Here is a 21,267-nt window from a genome sequence, read left to right on the forward strand (position 1 = left end):
TTCCCATGTGTCTTGATTTATAATCTGATCCCATAAAGAAATGGATCTCTAGGACCTTAAAATTAAAGGACATTACACATTCCACATACTAAGTATATAACCTATCTCATTGTCTATCCTAAAAGCATAAGTTGATAGGTGTACGAATGGTTTTATGTTATATTTCTAACACATTCCCTCGTGCTTGAAACATTGATAGCGCACAAGCTCGCCTACCTTATGCTTTCAACTTTTTTCAGAAAAATGGAAGGAAACAAGGATTGAACTCTAGATCAATTGGTCAGAGGCTTTAACACCAATGGTTTTAATTTATATATTTAACAGATCCATATAACCGTTCCTACCTAGAAGGAAAAAGTTTATGCTGCCATGAAGTTAAAGAAAAGTTAATACATTAGTCATTAGCTTACAGGTGCAATTGATAGGCCTGAGAGAAGCACTTTTACGACGTACCATTTTCTTTTCAGAATCAACTCAACTTTATTTAGGTTTTTCTTATCTGAAAAACTTCTCTGGTTATCATGAAAAAATTTAAACATCTTTTGTTAAAAAAAAACACTGTTTTCATACAAAACACAAAAAAGAGGCTGGATTCATTAGCATATATTTGACAACACATGTACTAATTTTAGTCAATTATAGTCATGGTAGTAGTTAACATGCATGAATTAGTTCAGTAACTGGTCCTTGATTAGCTCTTGTACTATATCTCAGACTATATAGAATTATGTTTAAATAACACCCACTGATCGGAATATTCTTTGACTCCCTGAGTAATGCCAAGATAGTGGACAACAATGCCTAAGGATGTACGTTTATGAATTATAAATCAACCAGAATAACATGAGGAAAAAATTATCATCTGACAACATGGAGATGCTATTTCAAAAACTTTACCTGCAAAGCCCGGCAAGTTTCTCTGGCCATGTGCCGATCTTTCACATTCTTTCCAAAAGACAAATTTCGGAAAGCAGAATAGCCTATCAAAAACACACCTCCTTTAGCTCTCCACTTTGCAAGTAAATGTGCCCTCCTATCTCTGGGAAAAGGGAAATTATATGAGCAAAATGATGGGAGTGTAAGTTGTTGACAATAAGAAAAAGTGGAGACTATAGTCACACGAATCTTGCAGTTCATTGTTGCTACAGGATTGATGTCTAATAATAGCAATTAATATAGTAAAATAGTAATAAAAGAAACTTAATATCTTCTATTTTATTTTGATAAAAGAGGATAATAGAAACCTCTAACTGTATAAAAGAATTGTAATGTTGAATTATGAAAAGGTAGCTATTACAGAAAGAGATCCAAGCTATATATAGAGAGAGAAGAAGCTTGCGCAGCAAGCTATCATAAGGAAAAGCTAAGCTAACTAACTACTCTAACTGATTCTGTTATAGCTTGCCATGTCAGCAAGGTCACTAACTGATTCTGTTATGGCTTGCCATGTCAGCAAGGCCATGTTGATACATATACTCTAATATCCTCCCTCAAACTCAAGGTAGGTGAGAAACAAGTTTCTCACGCACATTGAGTTTGCTTCTAAGGTCTTCAAAACGAGTAGGAGAGAGGGCCTTTGTAAAGATGTCAGCAATCTGATCAACAGAAGGGACATGATGAACAAAAAGAGACTGATTTTGAACCTTCTCTCGAACAAAAAAGATATCAAGTTCCATATGCTTTGTCCTAGTATGGAGAACAGGATTGTGAGTCAAAGCAACAGCCCCCATATTATCACAGAAAACCTTAGGTACTGTAAATGGAACTTGCAATTCCTGTAATAAGGATTGTATCCATAATAACTCAGCAGAAGTATTAGCCAAACTTCTATACTCTGCCTCTGTACTGGACCTGGCTACCAAGGTCTGCTTCTTAGAAGTCCATGTGACCAAGTTTGGACCAAAAAAGACACAAGAGCCAGAGGTTGACCGTCTATCATCAGGGTCTGACCCCCAATCAGCATCACAGTAAGCCACCAAAGAGACTGGAGAGTGCAGAGAACAAGGCCTGATGTGTAAACCATGATGAATAGTACCTTTGAGGTACCTAAGTATGCGCTTGACAGCCTTCCAATGCTCCTCCAAAGGTTGGCTGAGAAATTGACACACTTTGTTCACTGAAAAACTAATCTCAGGCCTGGTCAATGTTGCATATTGCAAGGCACCAACAATGGATCTATAGAGTGTAGGATCTGAAAAATAATCTGCCCCATGTTTACTAAGTCTAGCACCACTAACCATAGGTGTAGAGATGCCTTTAGCTTCAGCCATGTCAGCCCTTTCAAGGAGATCACCTATGTATTTAGTTTGAGTTAGGAGAAGAGATCTATCTTGCAAGTGATGAACTTGAACACCAAGGAAATAATCCAGCTGGCCTAATTGCTTCAAAGCAAATTCTGAATTCAGTTTTTGAACCACTTCTTGAATAAAGGGCAAGAAATTGCCAGTGATGATAATATCATCCACATAGACTAGTATGTAGATGACATTAGACTTGTTGTGAAAAGTAAAGAGAGAGGGATCACAACAACTTGCTTTGAACCCATACTTGACTAGAGCTGCCTTCAACCTGTCAAACCAAGCCCTAGGAGCTTGTTTAAGCCCATATAAGGCTTTATTTAGCTTGCACACAAGTGTTTTGTCAGAATTCTGAAATCCAGCTGGTTGTTGCATGTAAACCTCTTCTTGGAGAGCCCCATGAAGAAAAGCATTATTCACATCCAGTTGGTGAATATGCCACCTTTTGGAAACAGCCAAAGTGAGAATTAAACGAATGGTGATTGGCTTTACTACTGGAGAAAAGGTTTCTGCATAGTCAAAGCCTTTCACTTGATGATATCCCTTGGCAACTAGCCTGGCTTTATATCTATTTACTGACCCATCTGCATTCTCTTTGATTCTAAAAACCCATTTACACCCTATTGGATGCCTGCCCTTGGGAAGAGTGACCAAAGTCCATGTATTGTTGGACATGAGTGCATCATACTCTGACTTCATTGCAGCCATCCACGTTGGATCCTTAAGAGCATGTTTTGTTGTAACTGGTTCTGCTTGGGCCAGAAGCAAAGTGGGAAGGAGTCTAGGCTTAACAATACCAGACTTTGCTCTAGTTTGCATAGGATGCACATTGGTCACTTGTTGAGGCTGAGAAGAGCCTGTTGTAGTAGCTGGGATGGAAGAAGCAGAAGCAAAATGATCTGAGGAAGATGTGCTGGAAACTGCATTGGGAGAGACAGTTCCAGAGGCTGCAGGATGTTCTGAGACAGTGGCAGCACTATGAACTGGTGAATTGGGCATTGACTGCAGGGAATCAACTGAATTAGGAGATGAGATGCCAGTGGGATGAGAATGATGAGGTGAAGGGATTGGTTGCTGCAAAGAAGGCACATAAGAAATAACAGGAATAACAGAAGACACAGAAGAAGGATTGGAAGCAGGAAATTCTGAGGAAAACAAAGTAGAATAAGGAAACTTGAATTCATTGAATTGTACATCTTTAGAGATGTAAATTCGACCATCACTAGCAAGACACTTGTACCCTTTGTGTGAAGAAGAATATCCAAGAAACACACATTCCTGAGATCTAAAAGAGAGCTTGGAAGAATTGTAAGGCCTGAGATGAGGATAGCATGCACTTCCAAACACTCTAAGGATCTTGTAATCAGCTGGAACTTTAAAAAGTTTGTGATAAGGACTAAGATTGCCAAGAACTGGAGTTGGAAGTCTATTTATGAGAAAAGTAGCTGTGAGAAAAGCATGATCCCAATAGGATGTGGGCATGTTAGCACAAGCTAAAAGAGATAAACCAGTCTCCACAATGTGTCTATGCTTCCTCTCAACACTACCATTTTGATGGTGTGTATGAGGACAAGTAAGTCTATGAGTGATGCCTAGCTTTAGGAAATGAGGAAGTAAGGGTTTGAATTCAGTACCACCATCTGTTTGTACAGACTTAATTTTTAAACCAAACTTTAATTCAACCATAGCTTGAAACTGAATAAAAACAGTACTGGTTTCAGATTTTCTTTTAAGGAGATAAATCCAGGTAAACCTAGAAAAGGCATCAACACATGTCAGGAAATATGAATAGCCAGCAGAAGATTCAATAGATGCAGGACCCCACAAATCTGCAAAAATTAATTCTAATGGAGCAGTATAAAGAGTAGAGGAAGCAGAGGAAGGTAATCTATGAGATTTGGCAACACAACAAGAATGACAAATAGTATATTTTGATTTATGTGGAACAGGAATTTTACAAGTGGTAAGTGCTGATTGCAGTGCCTCATAATGAGGATGCCCTAACCTAGAGTGCCACAAGTCATAAGCTGTGGGACTTGGTACATTATTGGAAGTAGAAACAATAGTATTCACTGCAGGAGATGCAGGCTTGGACAATGAAAAAGCTGAAGAGACAGGAACTTGAGAAAGATCCTTATGAAAGTTTGAAGAGTGCATGCCATCAAAGGAGTAGAGACCATCTGAACCAAGAGAACCTCTGAGAAGAGTCTTACAAGTATCCTGAGAATTGACAGTGCAATGAAAAGGGTGAAATTCAAAATAAACACCATTATCCTGAGCAAACTTACTAACACTAACCAGATTCTTAGTAATATTTGGTACTAGCAAGAGATTTTTAAGAAGTAAAGTGGTTTGTGTGTGAATGGGAGAAGAAAAAGAGGCTGAACCAATGGATTGAATGGGCAAACCTTGACCATTCCCCATGTACACCTGATCATTCCCAGTCACTGACATTCCATCTGAAATAACAGAGGCATCATGAGTAACATGATGAGTTGCACCTGAGTCAGGATGCCAATTACCAAGAGTAGAAGGTGCAGAGGCTAGCATTGCATGTGGTGCACGTATCTGTGGTGCTGGAGCTCTAGGAGGCAAACCAAATCCATAACCAGAACCAAATCCATAACCAGGAGGTGTAAACATTCCACCAGAAGCATATGGAGAACCAGAACCAAATCCTGAGTTTGGAAATGACATTCCAAACTGTGAGAGAGCTCCATAAGGTTGAAAACCACGAAATGGAGAGTAACCAAACTGAGGCATCATGCCAAAGGAAGAACCAAAACCAAAGGTTGGTGCCACAGGTGCAGGTGCTTGATTAGTCATGTTTGGCTGAGAGTTAGTAGCAGGAGATGTAGAATTTCCCCGATAGTAGCAAACACTTGCATCATGACCATATTTATGGCAGATCTGACACTGGACAGAAGATCGATCACCGCCGCGTCCACGGTTGTTGTAACCGCCACGACCACCGCGTCCACGGTTGTTGTAACCGCCGCGATCGCGATTGTCATCAGATCGAGAACGATCGTCGTCACGAACTTCATACGCACGATCATCAGATCCAGTGCGTGAGACGTAGTTGACTTCCGACGAAGGAGGAACAATCGCTACCGGTGGTGGCGCTTGTGGTGGCGCTGGCGACTGCGATGGCACAAGCGGTGGCGCCTGTGGTGTCGACTGCGGTGGCGTAGTCGCTTGAGCAAGAAACGCTGACGGCGGTGAAGCTGCATGTTGACGTAGACGCAAACGATCCAAACGCGCTTCGTGCGCAATCACCATCGCTTCTGCTTGCGAGATCGAACACGGAAACTCGCGACTTGTCACGATAGTCATCAGATGACTATAATCCTCTGGAAGGCCATCAAAGATTGCCTCAAGATGTTCACGATAGGTAACAGGATCACCAATGGAGATCAAAGCATTCACTATCGACTTGATCCGCTTCAGGTAATCAGAGGTGTTCTTCGATCCTTTGGTGATGGATCGTAACTCAGATCTGAGTTGTGTAGACTGTGCGAGAGAGTGTGCATGGAAGAAATCCAGCACTGCTTCCCAGATTTGCCATGAATGTTGACAATTCACCACTGTAGGAAGCACAGATGGTGAAAGAGAAGAGAGGAGCCAGGTAAACAAAGCTGAATCCTGTTGCTCCCACACAAGAAAAGCAGGATTCTCCACTGAATTGACTCGATCTGCATCAGAGAGAAAACGAGGAGGAATTTCAGGCTGATGAAGAAGAAAACTCTGTAATCTGTGAGTGCGCACGATTCCCTCCACATGCTGCTTCCATGAGAGGAAATTCGAGTCGTCAAGCTTCAAGAGAAGCTTGTGAACCAGCGAGGTGGAACTCAACTGTGGAATCGCAACCGAAATCGGAGTCGGAGTTGGAATCTGAGTCGGAGAAGCTTCTTCTGCCATTGAGACGAAGAAGAAAAAGGTGGAATCAAAGAGAAAAATCCACTGGATCGTAGCTTGCTCTTGATACCATAATAGAAACCTCTAACATGTCAGCAAGGCCATGTTGATACATATACTCTAATAGAGGAATTGAGAGATAGAACATGGATAAAAAAAGAAGAAATCCACCTTGAGCAACATAAAAACAAAGTCCCAAACACAAAGCAGATATAACAAGATACCCACATTCCCTCATCTTGTAAGTCATAATGGCTTAGTATGGATGCAGTCACTTTTAAGTGAACTAAGGTCACGGTTGATACTCCAGTTATCTTTTGTGACAACCAGAGTACTGGTTCTTAGTAATTACAACTCTGTTTTACATTCATGGATGAAACACATTGAGTTAGAATTGTATTTTGTCAGGGAAATGGCTCAGGCAAGAGGACTGACGGTTGTTCATGTTCCTGCTCATAACCAGCTGGCTGATACACTCATTACATCATTGTACAAGCAGAAGAAACTTTCTGTGTTTCTGCTTCCTGCCTTCAAGCAGTAGCAGATAGGATTAACTGATCAGTAGAGTCTTTTCTATGTCATTGTACAAATAGAACTTTTTAAAATGGCGCGTCTAAACCGATTTTCTAACACTAGTTTTGGTTCGAATCGACCAGTTTTTCACTGGCTCGAACTGGTTTTGAGATCAACTGGTTTTTTAGATTGAATGGACCGGACCGAACACTACATGAAGTGGTGTTCATAAATGTTAAAAATGTCAGTTTTAAATAATTATTTATAACAGATGGAAATGTATATGCTTATAACCTAATTATGTGTCACATTGTAACTAGGCTTGGCTAGTATATTGTCACAGCTCTCATGAATAGCTGATGTGTATTTTACATGATTCAGAACTACAATAAAACTAAAATATGTATAGACAAGGTTTCCAAGTAAACTACAACAATAAAATCTGATCATAATATATCATAACAGAGCAATATGCCATCCTAATCTATCATGACAAAACAGTAGATACTATAAAAGAACAATCAAAACAGAAAAAAAAAACTCAACAATATTGATGTCACAACAAAATAATAAGCAAACCTTGGTACATCTTCCAGCATAAAGATCCTGAGAGGTGTTAATTCTGATGGTGCCCATTTGATGAACTCCCGCCGCCAATTATGGAGCACATTGACAGGTGTGACTATAAGTGCAGTTCTTAACCCCAAATCAACACTTCTCATCGCAGTGTATAAGAAAGCTATCACCTAAAATTCCAGCATTACTGGTCATCAGAAGAAAACATCGAACAGAAAGAGAGAGAGAGAGAGCAAGAACCAGCCAAAAATTAAATCAAAGTTTTCCCAACTGAATGCATAGAACAAGATTATATTATCCTTTAATCCTTAAATTTGTCACAGGATATATTTTTTATTTTATGTCTTCTACCATCTTATACTTATCCAATAGATTTAATTAATCATGGTAGCCTTGAAAAGTATGAAAATTAGAGTCCGACTTTTAGAGCTCAAGAGAATAGGGGCCAAATGTTGGATCAAACTAATCCAGACTCAGAGGTATGGAGGATGTATTTAAGGAGGAAGAGAGGTACAAGTGAAGGATAAAAAGGAGGGGGAGTTTGCTGAATATCCATTTTCCTATTGGTAATGCATGGATTGAAATAGACAGGGATGGAAAGGAGAGGTGTCTATGAAACTTGAGAGGAATGCAGCCACAGTCGTGGGATCCTTTAGCTCTGGAAGATGAGATGTATTGCTCACTGTCTCTCTCATTTACTGAGTTCATAGCATTGTCCATCTGTGTGTGCAGGGCTCAGATTTCTGGGTTTCGGATTCCATCACCAAAGCAGGGAATCAGTCCCTGTTGAGATAGTAAAGAAGTAAAACTTCACAGGTGCCCCTACAAAGATGGTGGGTGCCACAACTTTCTCAAGCTTCATAGCAGGAAGCCTTCTCTCTGCCCCAGAGGCCACCGGTGTTGCCATTTAAAAATATAAAATTATAAATACTTCATTCCTCCAAATGCAATTATCTTCAAACACTACTTTGCTTCATGTTGCAGCCACAATGGCTGTTAGACAAGAGCCTATGCATAATAGAGAGAATTAATTGTGGAGGGTATATTCCAGCACGAACAGACAGCAGGGGATTGAATTAGTACAAAAGGGTTTGCCAGGAGGTGAAAACCAACAATCCAGTCATTGACATTGAGAGTTGAGACAGGTACGAGCAGAGAAAGAGAAACAGAAATGATCAAGTGTACGCAAGCAAGTGCTGTACATTATTATGAATTTCACAGAAATGGCGCCGATATCTCACATTTACTTTCAACAAACCAAAATCCACCTTATTGTCTGTATATATTAAAATCTCCAGAATAAGCACAATACCTGAAAAGTTTTACCAAGTCCCATAGTATGAGCTAGAATACACCCAAGACCTTTATCCCCAGACTTCACTTTTCTGATTGACTGTATTATATTTTCCCACATGAATCGTATTCCAGTAACCTGCAATTTCCAAACAAATAGAACTGTAGACAAAGACAAACAAACTTTACAAAAAGACTTCAAACAAATGCCCACAAGGTTTGTCATCACAAACAAATAAACATAAATAATTTTGGTCGGGATGATCGAAAAAGAAAGGAAAAACAGCACAATGAAAATACCAAGCAAGAAAAAGAATTTTTATATCCAATGACAGATAACAGGAGAAGAAAAAGCAACAGTCCAAAAAAATGAAGAACCTGATGGGCCTTTAGTTTAGCTGAGATACTAGCTGGAATTCTGACAGCTTCTTCACCTATTTCCCTCACAACATTCACTATGTAACCTGCTTGTGCATCACCGAGAATTTCGAGGCTTGCACCTTCAGTTAAATTCCCATTACACCCACCAGAGTTCATCTCAATTGATGAGACAGAAAACTGTCCTCGCAAAGACTTCAGTCGTTCCTGACGTTCCTATAAAAGTAGGGAGAATAATGAATAATTTTAGACAGCAAATCAAGTTTAGGCAAAGAAAAAGTTTTATCTTAATGCAAATAGCAACCTTCTCAATTGCTATTTTCTTTTTCGTCTCCTCTCCTAATTCGGCATCGTCAAGTATCCTCCTAATCTTCTTTTTGTGCCTCCGTTTAGAACTGAAAAAATATGACAATCTGATAATGAACATCTCTGCAACTCAACACTAGAAATTGCAAGTAAACCTAAGGATACCATGCAGTCATGCACAAGATTTCATTTCTTACACTGGTAAGTGGTAACTTACTGAAAAGTTTATGCAAGAATAAGTTCAACAAGGCAACAAGCACAGCAAAAAGGAATGCAATACTGATAGAAATCTAATAAGAAAGAAAGGAGTGAAAGAGCGAGAGAAGCTGAAAAGAGAATTTGAAATCTGTATTATGTGTTCTAATCTACACTGTGTACAGTGAAATCTAACCATAGCCTAAAGGAAGCTTCTAGTAGAAGCTAACTGATAAAGCACTCAAAATTGAGGTTTGAAACACACTAATTAAAAGGAAATTACAGTAAAAGCTGTCCCAAGTTCTAAAAACGCCTGCAGAGAATCAATCCAAAGCCGTGGGAAATACACACACAAGTGATGTCTAACAATATACAATGCATTATACACAACAATTAAATAACTGAAAATTACATAACAGCTCCTAGAGAACCTAATAACTGTCTACAATCACACCAAACAAAAAATAACTACACCTAAAAATGCATAACGGCAACTACAGATTATCCATGTGGTCTATGTCCAGCTCTTTCTGACCAACCTTCCTATGGAAGCTCTATTTACACATGGATCTGCCAATGCATCATCCATTTTTTTGAGTTTCATCACTAACATAGCTGTTACTGTAACTAAATCATAACAGCTTCAACTACTTTTAACTAACTATTAAAAAAAATAACAGAAACCTAAAGACTTTAGAAGTCAGTAGCTATATCTCTAACAAAACGTGAGGATCCCATGCAAAAGATATCATTTCAAATAAGATAGCAAAATGAAGTTTCATTGAAGAAGACTAGAAACAGATCCAGGATGAGACAAAAAAAAACAATAATACTCAACAGAAACTCATAAATCATCAGAATATATCAATAATAAGAGAGACAGAAGAGATAAACATTCACAGATGTAAGCATCTCTAAGTCTCAACCATTAATCAGAAAACTACATGCAAGCCTGGACATTGGAGGAAATCAAATGATCATCTGCAGCTCAAAAAGACCATCACCAACCTCAGGATGAGGTTGCTAACTAGATAAGAAAAATTGAAGGGACTATGTACAAGTCATAGGGATTTTAAACAAAGGAGCATATTGGGTGCTGTAAATAAATTAAATCTATAACGAATGATGACTTCACCTGATAGTAACATTTATCTTTGCATCTGAATCATCTGAATCATCTGACTCATCTGAATTATCTGATTCTGAATCACTACCAGAACTAGAAACTACTACACCAGATAAACCTTTTATCTTCGATTGATCATCTAGTGTACTGCAATCAAGCTTATCTTCAGTGGCATCTGCTTCATCATCACTGTCAGTAATACCAGTGTGACGCTTTTTATTATCAGCATCAAGTTCACCATCATTTAGACGCTTAGTTCCTCTCTGTTCAATAACATCACCCAATGAGGATTTGGGTGGATCTGACAAATTGCAAGTACTCATAGGCTCTTCTTTGTCAAGATGAAAACTGGCATCAAAACCGCCAATTGTATCGGTCTCCATATTCAAACAAGCGACCTTGTCATTGTCAGACACAAGTTCTCCATAATCACTAGTTCCGTCTTTCATAACAGGGCTAAATTCATCAACAGAGCAAGGCTTCAGTATTTGGCTCTCCATTGACACGGTATGTGTGCTCCTTTCACGCTGAAACACATTCAGATTTAGTATCAGGATATGATTCCAAAGAACAAAGCCAAATCAATTCAATCAGCCTACATGGATTGCAACAATTAGATTCCAATAAACAATATGAATACCAACTACCATTTTTATTTACTATGCACAAGATCATTTGCATGTGAGATCTACGTAGAAACTACAAATAATAACATCCTCACCAAAAGATATAAAAGTAATATTACACTTTCTGGATCAAGCAAATGAAAAAAGAGATTCTCGTAGGTTCACCTGTTTACTTTTCTTTTGATGCCTCCTATGTTTCAAACGGATTTGAAGCTTTCTATCAACAATTGCATCATCCTCTTCTTTGACCTGTTAAGAACAAGAAGAAAGTGCAATCAACTTCCTAAACACAGGCCAACGTTACAACATGCAATGAAAAATACACAGATATATAAAAGATTAATTAGTATAGAATGCCTCTATCTATCTTGATGTATATCACACACTGGCTGGGTACAAGTTACACTAACAGTGTGTGCTTGTGCAAATATGCTCAGACTATGCATGATGATTCATAAAATGTCACAGCCAAAACCAATTTGACAATTAAGAGGTACGGTAACTACAACAATATATGTCAATGCTGTAGTCATATCCTCATAGATTCACACCATAAAGATAATTCAGAGAACATAAGGAGGACATGAAGTAATGATATTGATAAGAATGACACTTTTTCATACAAGACTCTGCTAAGGAAATATAAAAATAAAGAGCAGGAGAATTAGGAGTCCCAGTAAAAAACTGGTATGGTACACACTTATACCCGAAACAGGACAAGCTGAACCATACAAAGAATTTGAGATAGCTAATTCATTACTTCATTACTGTAAACAATGAAAAGATTAAGAGAGAGATGAGAGAGAGAATATTGTACTGGGATACACTGTTAGGAGCAGCCTCTCTCTCATAAACATATATATATATATATATATATATATAATATTAGGTTGAGAGTAAAGTACACCGTGTAGTACAAAGTATGACCTTAAAGTATATATAGGGCTGGCCCATAAACTCTACGTCTGACCCTAACCATTAACATAGCCCTATTCCTAACAATTCTGAATAGGAAAAAATATTAAAAAACAAGAAACTTCTCGCACTAGGTTGAGTTGGTTACAAAATCAAACACCATAATGTGCTATCTTAAATCATGTGCAGTGAAATACCATTCAAATATTGATTCTTCTTAATAGTGACACCTTTAGTTTTATTTTTAGGTCTCCCTCCTATGTTACACGGCAGTGTCGTAAAATTGTGGCAAGGGCGGCATCCTAGTGAAATGGCAGAGTAGGTTTCAAACAGGACACCATGCATGTGTCTGGCTTGTGGGGTTTAGATAGCGGGCTATGGCGTGTGCAATTTCAATGCCAGTCATACAATCATCACTCCCATGGTATAAAAAGCAGACAAGTTAGGAAAGAGAGAAAAAAAAGGAATGAGAAGTGGGTCTAATGGACCCGACCCGTAAGATAATTTTGAACCCTAAGTTTGAAACCCTAAAAACCTGAAGCAGTAAATAACAAATCTTTGTTCTTTTTCACTCAATCGACTTCATCTCTGTAGTGTTACCTTTCATCCTTGGTGGTGTAACTTGCAGTCTTCTCCGGCGAATCGGTGACCCACGTCCAGTAAACGCCATTCTCCGGCAACCATCCTTCCCTTGTAAATTAATTGTTTTTCTATCTCTTTCTCTCCCCATCCCCTTTCAGTCTACTGATTTGCAATTTCTTTTTGGTTCTCACCTTCTCTTTGTGGTTTGCTTTTCCCCTCCTCTCTGATATTCTCTCCCTATCCTTTTCATGTTATTCGACTTCCCTCTTTCTACACACTATCAAGTTCTCACTTTTTGACTTTCCAGTTATATTACTTTCCTTTTCCTGTTTTCCTCTCCATTTCACTCCTTCAATTTTGGTCTCATTCAATTTGTTCTCTTTTGTTTCCTTCTGGTTTCACTCATTCCTTTTCCTTTTGTTTTAACTTAACTTTTCTGGTTACATTCTTTCCTGTTATGCAACTATACAATTTAGTCCCTGATTATTTAACTTCCAATTTAGTCCTAAAATTAATCAAACTCATTTCATCTCATTCATCAAAAATCAAAAGTGAAATCAAGGTCTAACAGAAAACGAGCTTGCATATTTAAAGACAAGATCAAACAGTTCATTAAAATCTGGGAGAAAACTGTCAGTATGTTACATTTACAGGACCAATATGCCATTTTTTCCTCAAAAGATAATCAATAATGTAATAACAATATACCTTCTTAAATTGCCTCCTTTGCTCATCAGAAAGATCTAGTTCTCTTTCATTTGCAATTGCAGCTGCAACAAATGGATCAGTAGAATTGCCATCAACATCATCAATTTCCTCCACCTAAGAAAAGAAGGTAACAACAAAAAAGGAAACTAAGTGAACATTCAACACTTACGTGTTATACAAAACAGCTTCTGCAATACATTTAAAATATTTACAACAGTAAAAGACCAGAAATTAAGAACGCATTATAAAGATGAAAATTCCAAATACCAAAAAATATACTAACTTGCTACATTTAGAACAAAACCTGTTAGGATAGAAGAGTAGAATACAGGGGAGTTAAGTAGGTTAGGTTAGTGAAGGGTGATGATGATAATTTGTTCTCCAAGTTTCTTTCAATTCCATTCAATCAATAAAGTACATCACTCCCTTTACCCACTACCGAGTTCTTACACAAAGTTCCAAGCAAATTGATCCAGACATGTAAGTTATCTTAAAGAAAGAAATAAGAGGTATCTCTAGATAGAGGTTCTTATAATTTCAAATAGGCCTAACCCTACCCCAAAAGCTAGCTCGGAGGTGAGGATTACACTACGTCATATCTCTGGTCAATATAGGACTTCTCAAGAAACACGCTTTAGAATTTGTACTAACCCCCTTATTAAAAAAATATCAAAAAAGGGGAGGGCTTCTCATAAGCCTCCCCTTTCCCTTCCCTGCCTTCCAAAACCAAACTTGCAGACAAAGCCTGAGTACAAATATATTTGTACAGCATTTTGAATCCATAATTCAGGGGACCCCAAATTTGAAGAAACAGGGACTAGTAACTTCAGCTAGTTCAAGTAATCATTTCTTCTTTCCATTTCTTTAATTTCTTTGACATACACATCCAATAAAAAAAAGGCAGTAAACACAGTCAAACATATTTTCCACCTCATCAACTCCAGGGAATTTGAGTCCCATCAGGGAAGCTTGCTGTGGAGTGCTAGCCAAATAAACAGAAGCCCACTGCCTACTGCCAAATGAAGCATCACCACCGCTCTCATCAGAAATTATTTTATTGAAAAGATCCCAATCCACCTCGCCTTCTTTCTTTACAGGCTCCTGGGCTTCAGCGCAAATTTTTTTTTGGAGAAAACCACTAGCACCCTCTTCTAGTAATTTACCATGTCGCCTGAACCAACACCAAAAACTTAAATGAGATCACATTACATTGTTGCAAGATCCAATGCAATATAAGAATCGTACCTTCTAACAGGTCTGTTTCCCTTTAGATATTGCTCAGCATCACCAATAGACTTTGAAATTTCAGCAGTTGTCTCAGACCCGACCCAATGATTTCTCCTTTTCCATGCTTCGGTGCAGCTAACATTGGGAGCTTCTTTTTCAATCAACTTATATAGGCTTGGGAGTTCAATTCCAGCCCCATCAAGTTGTTCCTATCCAAAATCATATTAACAAAAAGCAGACTTCAATAAGCACACTTCAACAGAGGTAGAACTTACAACAGCTCCAAGGCAACTACCAATTCATATCAAACAAGCAACCGAACAACTTACAACATCAGGCTCTAGCATGACTAAAACACATACACACAGATTGCATTTTCAATCACTTCAATAGTTCAAGTTAACTGTGTAACCGGAATTACAGTTCAAAACCATATTTCTGTTGTGTTCCTTGTATTTGGGCATTTCTGATGTGTTCTCTCTATTTAAACTGTCATCCAATTTTAAGCCAATTCTTTATGGTAACTTTAAGCCAATTTTGATAATATCATCAAGGCTAATCCATGTGGCAGCTGATGTTTTAAATGATTGGAAAGAAGTTAAAACAAAATTGGCTTAAAGTTTAGATCACTTATCTTATATCACATGGATTAAAATTGAGTAATTGAAAGTAAGGGGATTAAAATCACCCAAAGCTAAAAGTAAGGGGACTAGAGCAATTGAAAGTAAGGGGACTAAAATCACCCAAAGTTAAAAGTAAAAGGACTAAAATTGAGTAAGTGAAAGTAAGGGGACTAAAATCACCCAAAGGTAAAAGGGACTAAAAATGCATTTAATTTAAGCCTATGTCATAGCCAAGAAAAAGTGAACATCGAGACCCAAGTCAGTATCATAAGAAGAGTGAGACAGATAAGACTAATTTCTAAATACAGATAAATAAACTGTAACAGCAGAAGAAAGCAACCAATATTTAAAGCAAGAATAATAAACCATGATATTTACAGAAAATTGAAAATAGAATCAAACCAGTAAGTGCGCAGCTTCGGTTTCAAGTTCATCCAGAACAGCTTCCCAATCTTCTTTGAAAGTAGTCATCTCATCAGCAACAGCAGTTTCCAGCTACAGGCAAGTAAAGACACATGAGTCATAAGTAAAAACATAAAGATAAAAAGCTAGGGACAAAGAGAGGAACCAACATCATCCCCCTGAAGAGTTTGCTTCAGTTCTTGTCTAACTTCACTCTCCACTTTAGCAAGAGACTCCTCTTCAAGAGCTTCTTGGGCCTCTGCAGCCTAGAAAAACATTAGAGAACCTCCATTTGCACCTTTTAATACATGTGGAAAATAAAAACATAGCGATTAAGTTAGCATTGATAAGGCCCTCTGACACATAATGAATTCGTTATGGAGACTGAGAGAATGGTCAGTTTTGCTTGGCTCATGTGTCTTTCTCCCTTTAGACAGTGATAGGGGTGCTCACGAATGAGTTGGTTGGGTTTGGACTTTGGAGTAAACTAGAAGTTGAACTGGTCATATTTAATTGGTCTGGTTTGGTTTTAACTTTTTTAACAAATCCGAAAATTGGGTTGGCTTTGTTTGGTCAATGAGTTGAGATATAAAACATACTCCCTCCGTTCCTAAATATAAGACCTAATACAAAAAATTGCGCTTATTAAGAAAACATTAAATATGTCTAATTAGTGTATTGGTTTTTTAAAAATGCATACATTCCTCCATATTTACCCTTTGTTATTTTCTCTCACTAATTAATGGTAAGTGGTAATCAAAACTTGGGAATTGAAAACACACAATAAATGTGAGGGTATATATGGGAGAGTAGAATACTTTTTACTAGATTATTGTTAAAGGTCTTATATTTAGGAACATGAAAAATTTAAAACTAGGTCCTATAATTAGGAACGGAGGGAGGGAGTATATAATTAGTTTTCAGTTTTTATCAGCACATAGTATCATCTTTTATGTATAAAAATATTTATAACTTTACATAACTTTACATCAAATATTTTTTATACTGAAGTTTTAAAAATATAAATATAAATATTTAAATATGAAAAAATGATTCGGTCCAATGAGCATCCTAGTCAGTGATGTTATTGTGTAATTGTTTTTGTTTCAGGAGGGTATCTTTTTCTCTGTCGCTGTATTTCACCACTTACCTTCTACATAAGTTCTTCATTGATTAAAAATTAGAATGAACTAGATTCCTTTTAGAAGAAAAAAGTTGAGAGAAATTGTATATATTCATTATACCTGGTATTGAATAGATTGGGCACACACCTTATCAATATCTAAAATTAATGATGAATTCTATTTGATGCCTAAACCCACTGTCAAACAAATCTTCTCTTGTTTTGGTCCCTGAAATGATGGCATTGATTTCTCGATAAGCATATTTGTGAATTGTAGCGGTCGCGGCCTCCTACTGCTATAGAGCACCCTTTAACATCAACTTCAGCACCGCGCCTGGTGTAGCCGTTATCAAAGCCAATTTCACGGCCAACAGAGCACGATCTCAGTGCGACACTGATGGGTCCAAAATTTCCAAAATGGACCCCAAATTTTAAACGTTGGAGGAAAATTTTGAGGATCACATTGGGGATTTCGTAGAGCAAAGTAGGTCAAAACTTCGAGTGCCATTTTTACAGTCTCAACTCATCACTTCAAGCTCGACATACTGCTCCCATCCCCTGCCACCACTCCAACGTCTATCTTGGAGTCTCTCCAGTGATCGCTACTCCCAGCAGCCGCATCTGTCCAGGAACTGCCTCTCCAGCAACCATTTTCTTCTCTTTTCTCTGTTTCGGATATGTTAGGAAGGGCTTTGTTTTGTTTCTTCTCTTCCTCCCTATCACGCTCCATTAATTTGTTCTGTTTTTAGTCTCTCTTTCTCACCTCTATCCGTGATAAACTATTTTTTATTCAGATGATGAACTAGAATTTGAGGTTAGTTCTGAGGCACCAGAAGAAGATCTGCAATTAAATCTTGGGGAATCCGAAGGAGAAGATAAGGAACATGCCTCAATGGATGAACAAAAAAAAGATGGCTGTGTTGGGGTTGATGAGGACTGAGGAGATGGACTAGAGACTTGGCAATTTCATATTTGTCAATTTGTCTTGATTTCTGTCATTGTTAATAATTTAACTAGATAGAATTTAAGTTTGACACTTTGTATTAAACTAATATAATGAGACTTATTTTGTTGATGGCATTGTGTTTGTTATGGGAGTTATGTTGTTATTCAACTATGATTCTCTCAAAGTATCATTTTGTTCTTGACTGTTAATTTTAGTATTGTTATTATTGTTAATTTTGCATTTTTTTATATACTTTCGTAAAAATATTATTATATTTTTATCGTTTTTCTATGGTAGCAGCAAGAGAGCCTATGGAGTGTGTTGGATTACAGAGTTGGACATAACCCACAAGTCTGTGGATCAAAAACTGACTCTAATACCATGTCCTGAACCAACTACCTCAAAAGCTTCAGTTGTTGGGTGAGGCGAATGAATGATTTCTATATTATATTTCTAACAATTATAAAAAAAAATCTTGGTAAAAATTTTACATTTTTAGAAACAATTAGCTGCTCAACTCCATAATGTTCAAAAGAGTGGAAAATGAATAACCGCTCAAGTGATTAGTTGTTCCAAAAATCAAAATATTCAGTAACTTTAGTAAGCTACCCCTAAAAACTGAATAAACTAAAAATGATCTCATTAAGTAGGTAGTCAATAAGAACAGGAAAGAAATTATAATAAAAGTGTAACTAAACTTTAAGCAAACATACAACTTAGGATCTAGAACAATACTCGAAAAGAGATCATGAAAAGCTTAAAAGTGTGTATGTGTGTAGTATCTATCTAGTAGCAGCATTGCATACTTGTGTCTGTGATGTAATGGATCATAATACCTTACTCTCCACTTCTAATAATTCAGAAACGAGGTCTTCTATCTCCTGCTCAGTGAGAGGTTCCTGCATGATACACAAATATGGAAAATAAAGCACCTGAAAGATTACATAAGGAATAGACAGCCAGGTTTTATGTGTGCGCAAAACTTCAATATCAAAAATTAAAGAGAGAGAGAGAGAGAGAGAGATGAGAAAAAGATCTACATGACTGACCTCAATCACTTTGTCATCAATTTCAGAAGGCAAAGATCCCTCATCGTCAGAATCATCATTGAAAGAACCGCTAGAAGCACTCTCAATATCCACCACCACCTCATCATCAGCTTTTCCCTCCATCTCTGGTACAAGTTACACCAAGGGGACAAACATAAAATATTGCATATTTAATTAGATGAACTTTAAATGCAAGAGTTCAAAAAAAACTTTAAATGCAGTGTAGAACAACCTTATCGTAGAATGAAAAAGAGACGAGGAAAACTAGGAGGTAACATACAATAGAACAACAAACAGTATCTAAAAATACTTCGAAAAAAATACTATCATGGCCAAAGATAATTTCTCTTTCCCAGGTAGATAAACCAGACACATTAACCCAATGGGTTTTGAACCAATTATTTTGAGTAATCCTTGCTCTTTATAATGGACAAGGCTGAAGTAACAACTAATTGGCATGTCAACAAACAATGATGACAAAATTAATTGTCATAGACCTCATTGACACATAAATAAGCCTTTTACTACTAATTACTTATTTTGATTCACACGGTCAGAAAATGGAAATATAATATTCACACACACCTGCACCATGTTGTAGTGTATACTATTTACCTAAATGAGCTTTCAAGAAGAATCTAGGCACTATTTGTCTTGGTCATCTAGCCCCCAGTGCCTCTTCCCTCATATTAGTAGAAAGCATATTAAAAGTAAAAAGAGCCCAATACTGCTTAGTCAAGCAATCAAGTGTTTAGCAACAAGGTTGAATTCATCTTACAAATCTAAATACTACCATTCCTTAAAAAATGTATTGAAATCCATTAAGTTCCCTCCAACATTTCTAGATTCAAAGCAGCAGTTTCTATCTTCTATGTATAAGATAGGCTCAATAAACATGAATTCACTTTGCACGGAAAAGATAGAACCTCTAATAAATAGCACCACTTGTTCTCAAGAATAAATTTGTAACCTATTATTCTAAATTTGCACAATTGACACAGCTTTTTTAAAAAAAAAACACCCAGGAAAATTAAAACAAAACAGAATCATATCAAATTTGGGAAAAACTAAACATGTCAAGGTAAGGTAAACTGAACATTGAGGATAGCCCTTCAAGAGATGAATTACAGAGTAGAAGAAAGACCAGCTGGCAACCCCAACTATAATTTTTTGAAAATAATATAACGTGATCTACCCAGCTATGCATTCAAAGTATCCATATTAATCCATGTTTAATAGCAAAATAGACAAATAGTTAGTACGTCACAAATCTATCAACTTTTTTACATCAAAAAATGATACATTAGGCGGAAAAATATACAAATTACAAAACCCTAAAGTACATCAAACTTCCGATAATCACGCTTTTATTCCACGAATCAGATACCTACACTACATAGCCACACAAAAAAAAATACATCCTGCAAGCTACTAGAGCTCCATGATGCAGTCTCATCAAAAACTCACCATCAAACTCTAGGGCTAAAATGAAAAGCTATCAACTAGTAAAAGCAAGACAATTATTGATAAATTTCATTACAATGGTAGCCATGGTAATTTCATAGCCAAAAAAACTATAAAATTACCAATAATTCACCTCATTCAGCAACTCTTATAAAAAAAATCGTCACTTAGGTTTTGCGAATTTTCTAAACATGTTACACAAAATGAAGAAGTTGAGCCTCTTCATCCAAAACTCACTGAACTACTACTAAAACTATAGTTCAGCGGTTGAAAGCAAACACTAGACTTGTTAGGAGCGACCCAGATGGTAGGTTTAACAGAATTTAAAACCAATCATCACCATTGATTTATATTCAAATAGAGAAAGCGGTTTTGCACAATCAGGACCGAAAAAATAGCAAAAACTCATAACCAAGATGAAAATGAAGTGCAGTACCTTAATCGGTTGACAGAGGAAGCTTGAACTAGTGAAGTGGTTTGAGGGAATGGGTTCTGGATCTCTAGGTTTACATGGAAAGTGAGAGGGAGGGAGGGAGTGAAGTGATTCGATTCTTCGGAAGCAAGCTCTTTGATTTGGTTTGATTTTGCTATCTCGCGACAAGGGCACGGAACAGAACACGATGAAAGAGAAGATTGTTGTGTGCGTGTTACATATATATATGCTAATTTTTTAATGTTGGTGGAATTTCAAGAGGTGTAGTAAACCCGCCGAAAATGGAAGGGGTGTGGGAGAGACACAATGTTTGGTTCATAAGGAAAGTTGGAGGAGAGAAAAGTGTGAAGTTATTTCCTAAGGAAGAAAATGGGACAAAAGAAGAAAAAAATATATTTTATCTCACTTGCAAAATAACATAAATAAATAATTTAAGGTATTGTTTGGCCCTACTTTTTTAGAGCTTGAAAGTCACTTATGAGTAAAAGTTAAAAATATGAACGGTGAAAATAAGGTCAAAGTTGTTTGATAAGTATCTTGGAGTTCCCATTTTGAAAGGTTGGCAAA

The 21,267-nt window shown here is 37.2% G+C and overlaps 1 protein-coding gene across 2 annotated transcripts in view; it reads right to left on the minus strand.

Annotated features, from left to right (window-relative positions):
- Positions 1-20,968, minus strand: part of LOC130720837 (protein CHROMATIN REMODELING 20) — a 28,645-nt gene extending 7,677 nt beyond the window's left edge. The window contains exons 1-15 of one of the 2 annotated variants that reach the window (XM_057571538.1): positions 20,704-20,968; positions 18,804-18,928; positions 18,591-18,653; positions 15,856-15,951; positions 15,686-15,778; positions 14,679-14,869; positions 14,364-14,604; positions 13,434-13,547; positions 11,394-11,477; positions 10,612-11,129; positions 9,280-9,370; positions 8,976-9,191; positions 8,617-8,736; positions 7,308-7,474; positions 898-1,039 (exon numbers count right to left, since the gene is read on the minus strand). In XM_057571538.1, coding sequence (XP_057427521.1) covers positions 898-1,039; positions 7,308-7,474; positions 8,617-8,736; positions 8,976-9,191; positions 9,280-9,370; positions 10,612-11,129; positions 11,394-11,477; positions 13,434-13,547; positions 14,364-14,604; positions 14,679-14,869; positions 15,686-15,778; positions 15,856-15,951; positions 18,591-18,653; positions 18,804-18,926 — 2,259 coding nt within the window. In that variant the 5' untranslated portion in view covers positions 18,927-18,928; positions 20,704-20,968. Of the gene's footprint in view, positions 1-897; positions 1,040-7,307; positions 7,475-8,616; positions 8,737-8,975; positions 9,192-9,279; positions 9,371-10,611; positions 11,130-11,393; positions 11,478-13,433; positions 13,548-14,363; positions 14,605-14,678; positions 14,870-15,685; positions 15,779-15,855; positions 15,952-18,590; positions 18,654-18,803; positions 18,929-20,703 lie in introns of those variants that run through there. The other variant, XM_057571539.1, reaches the window with a different exon arrangement.
- Between the last annotated feature and the right edge of the window lie 299 nt (positions 20,969-21,267).

This window comes from Lotus japonicus, chromosome 5 (genome assembly GCF_012489685.1).
Source record: "Lotus japonicus ecotype B-129 chromosome 5, LjGifu_v1.2".
Classification (NCBI taxonomy): domain Eukaryota; kingdom Viridiplantae; phylum Streptophyta; class Magnoliopsida; order Fabales; family Fabaceae; genus Lotus; species Lotus japonicus.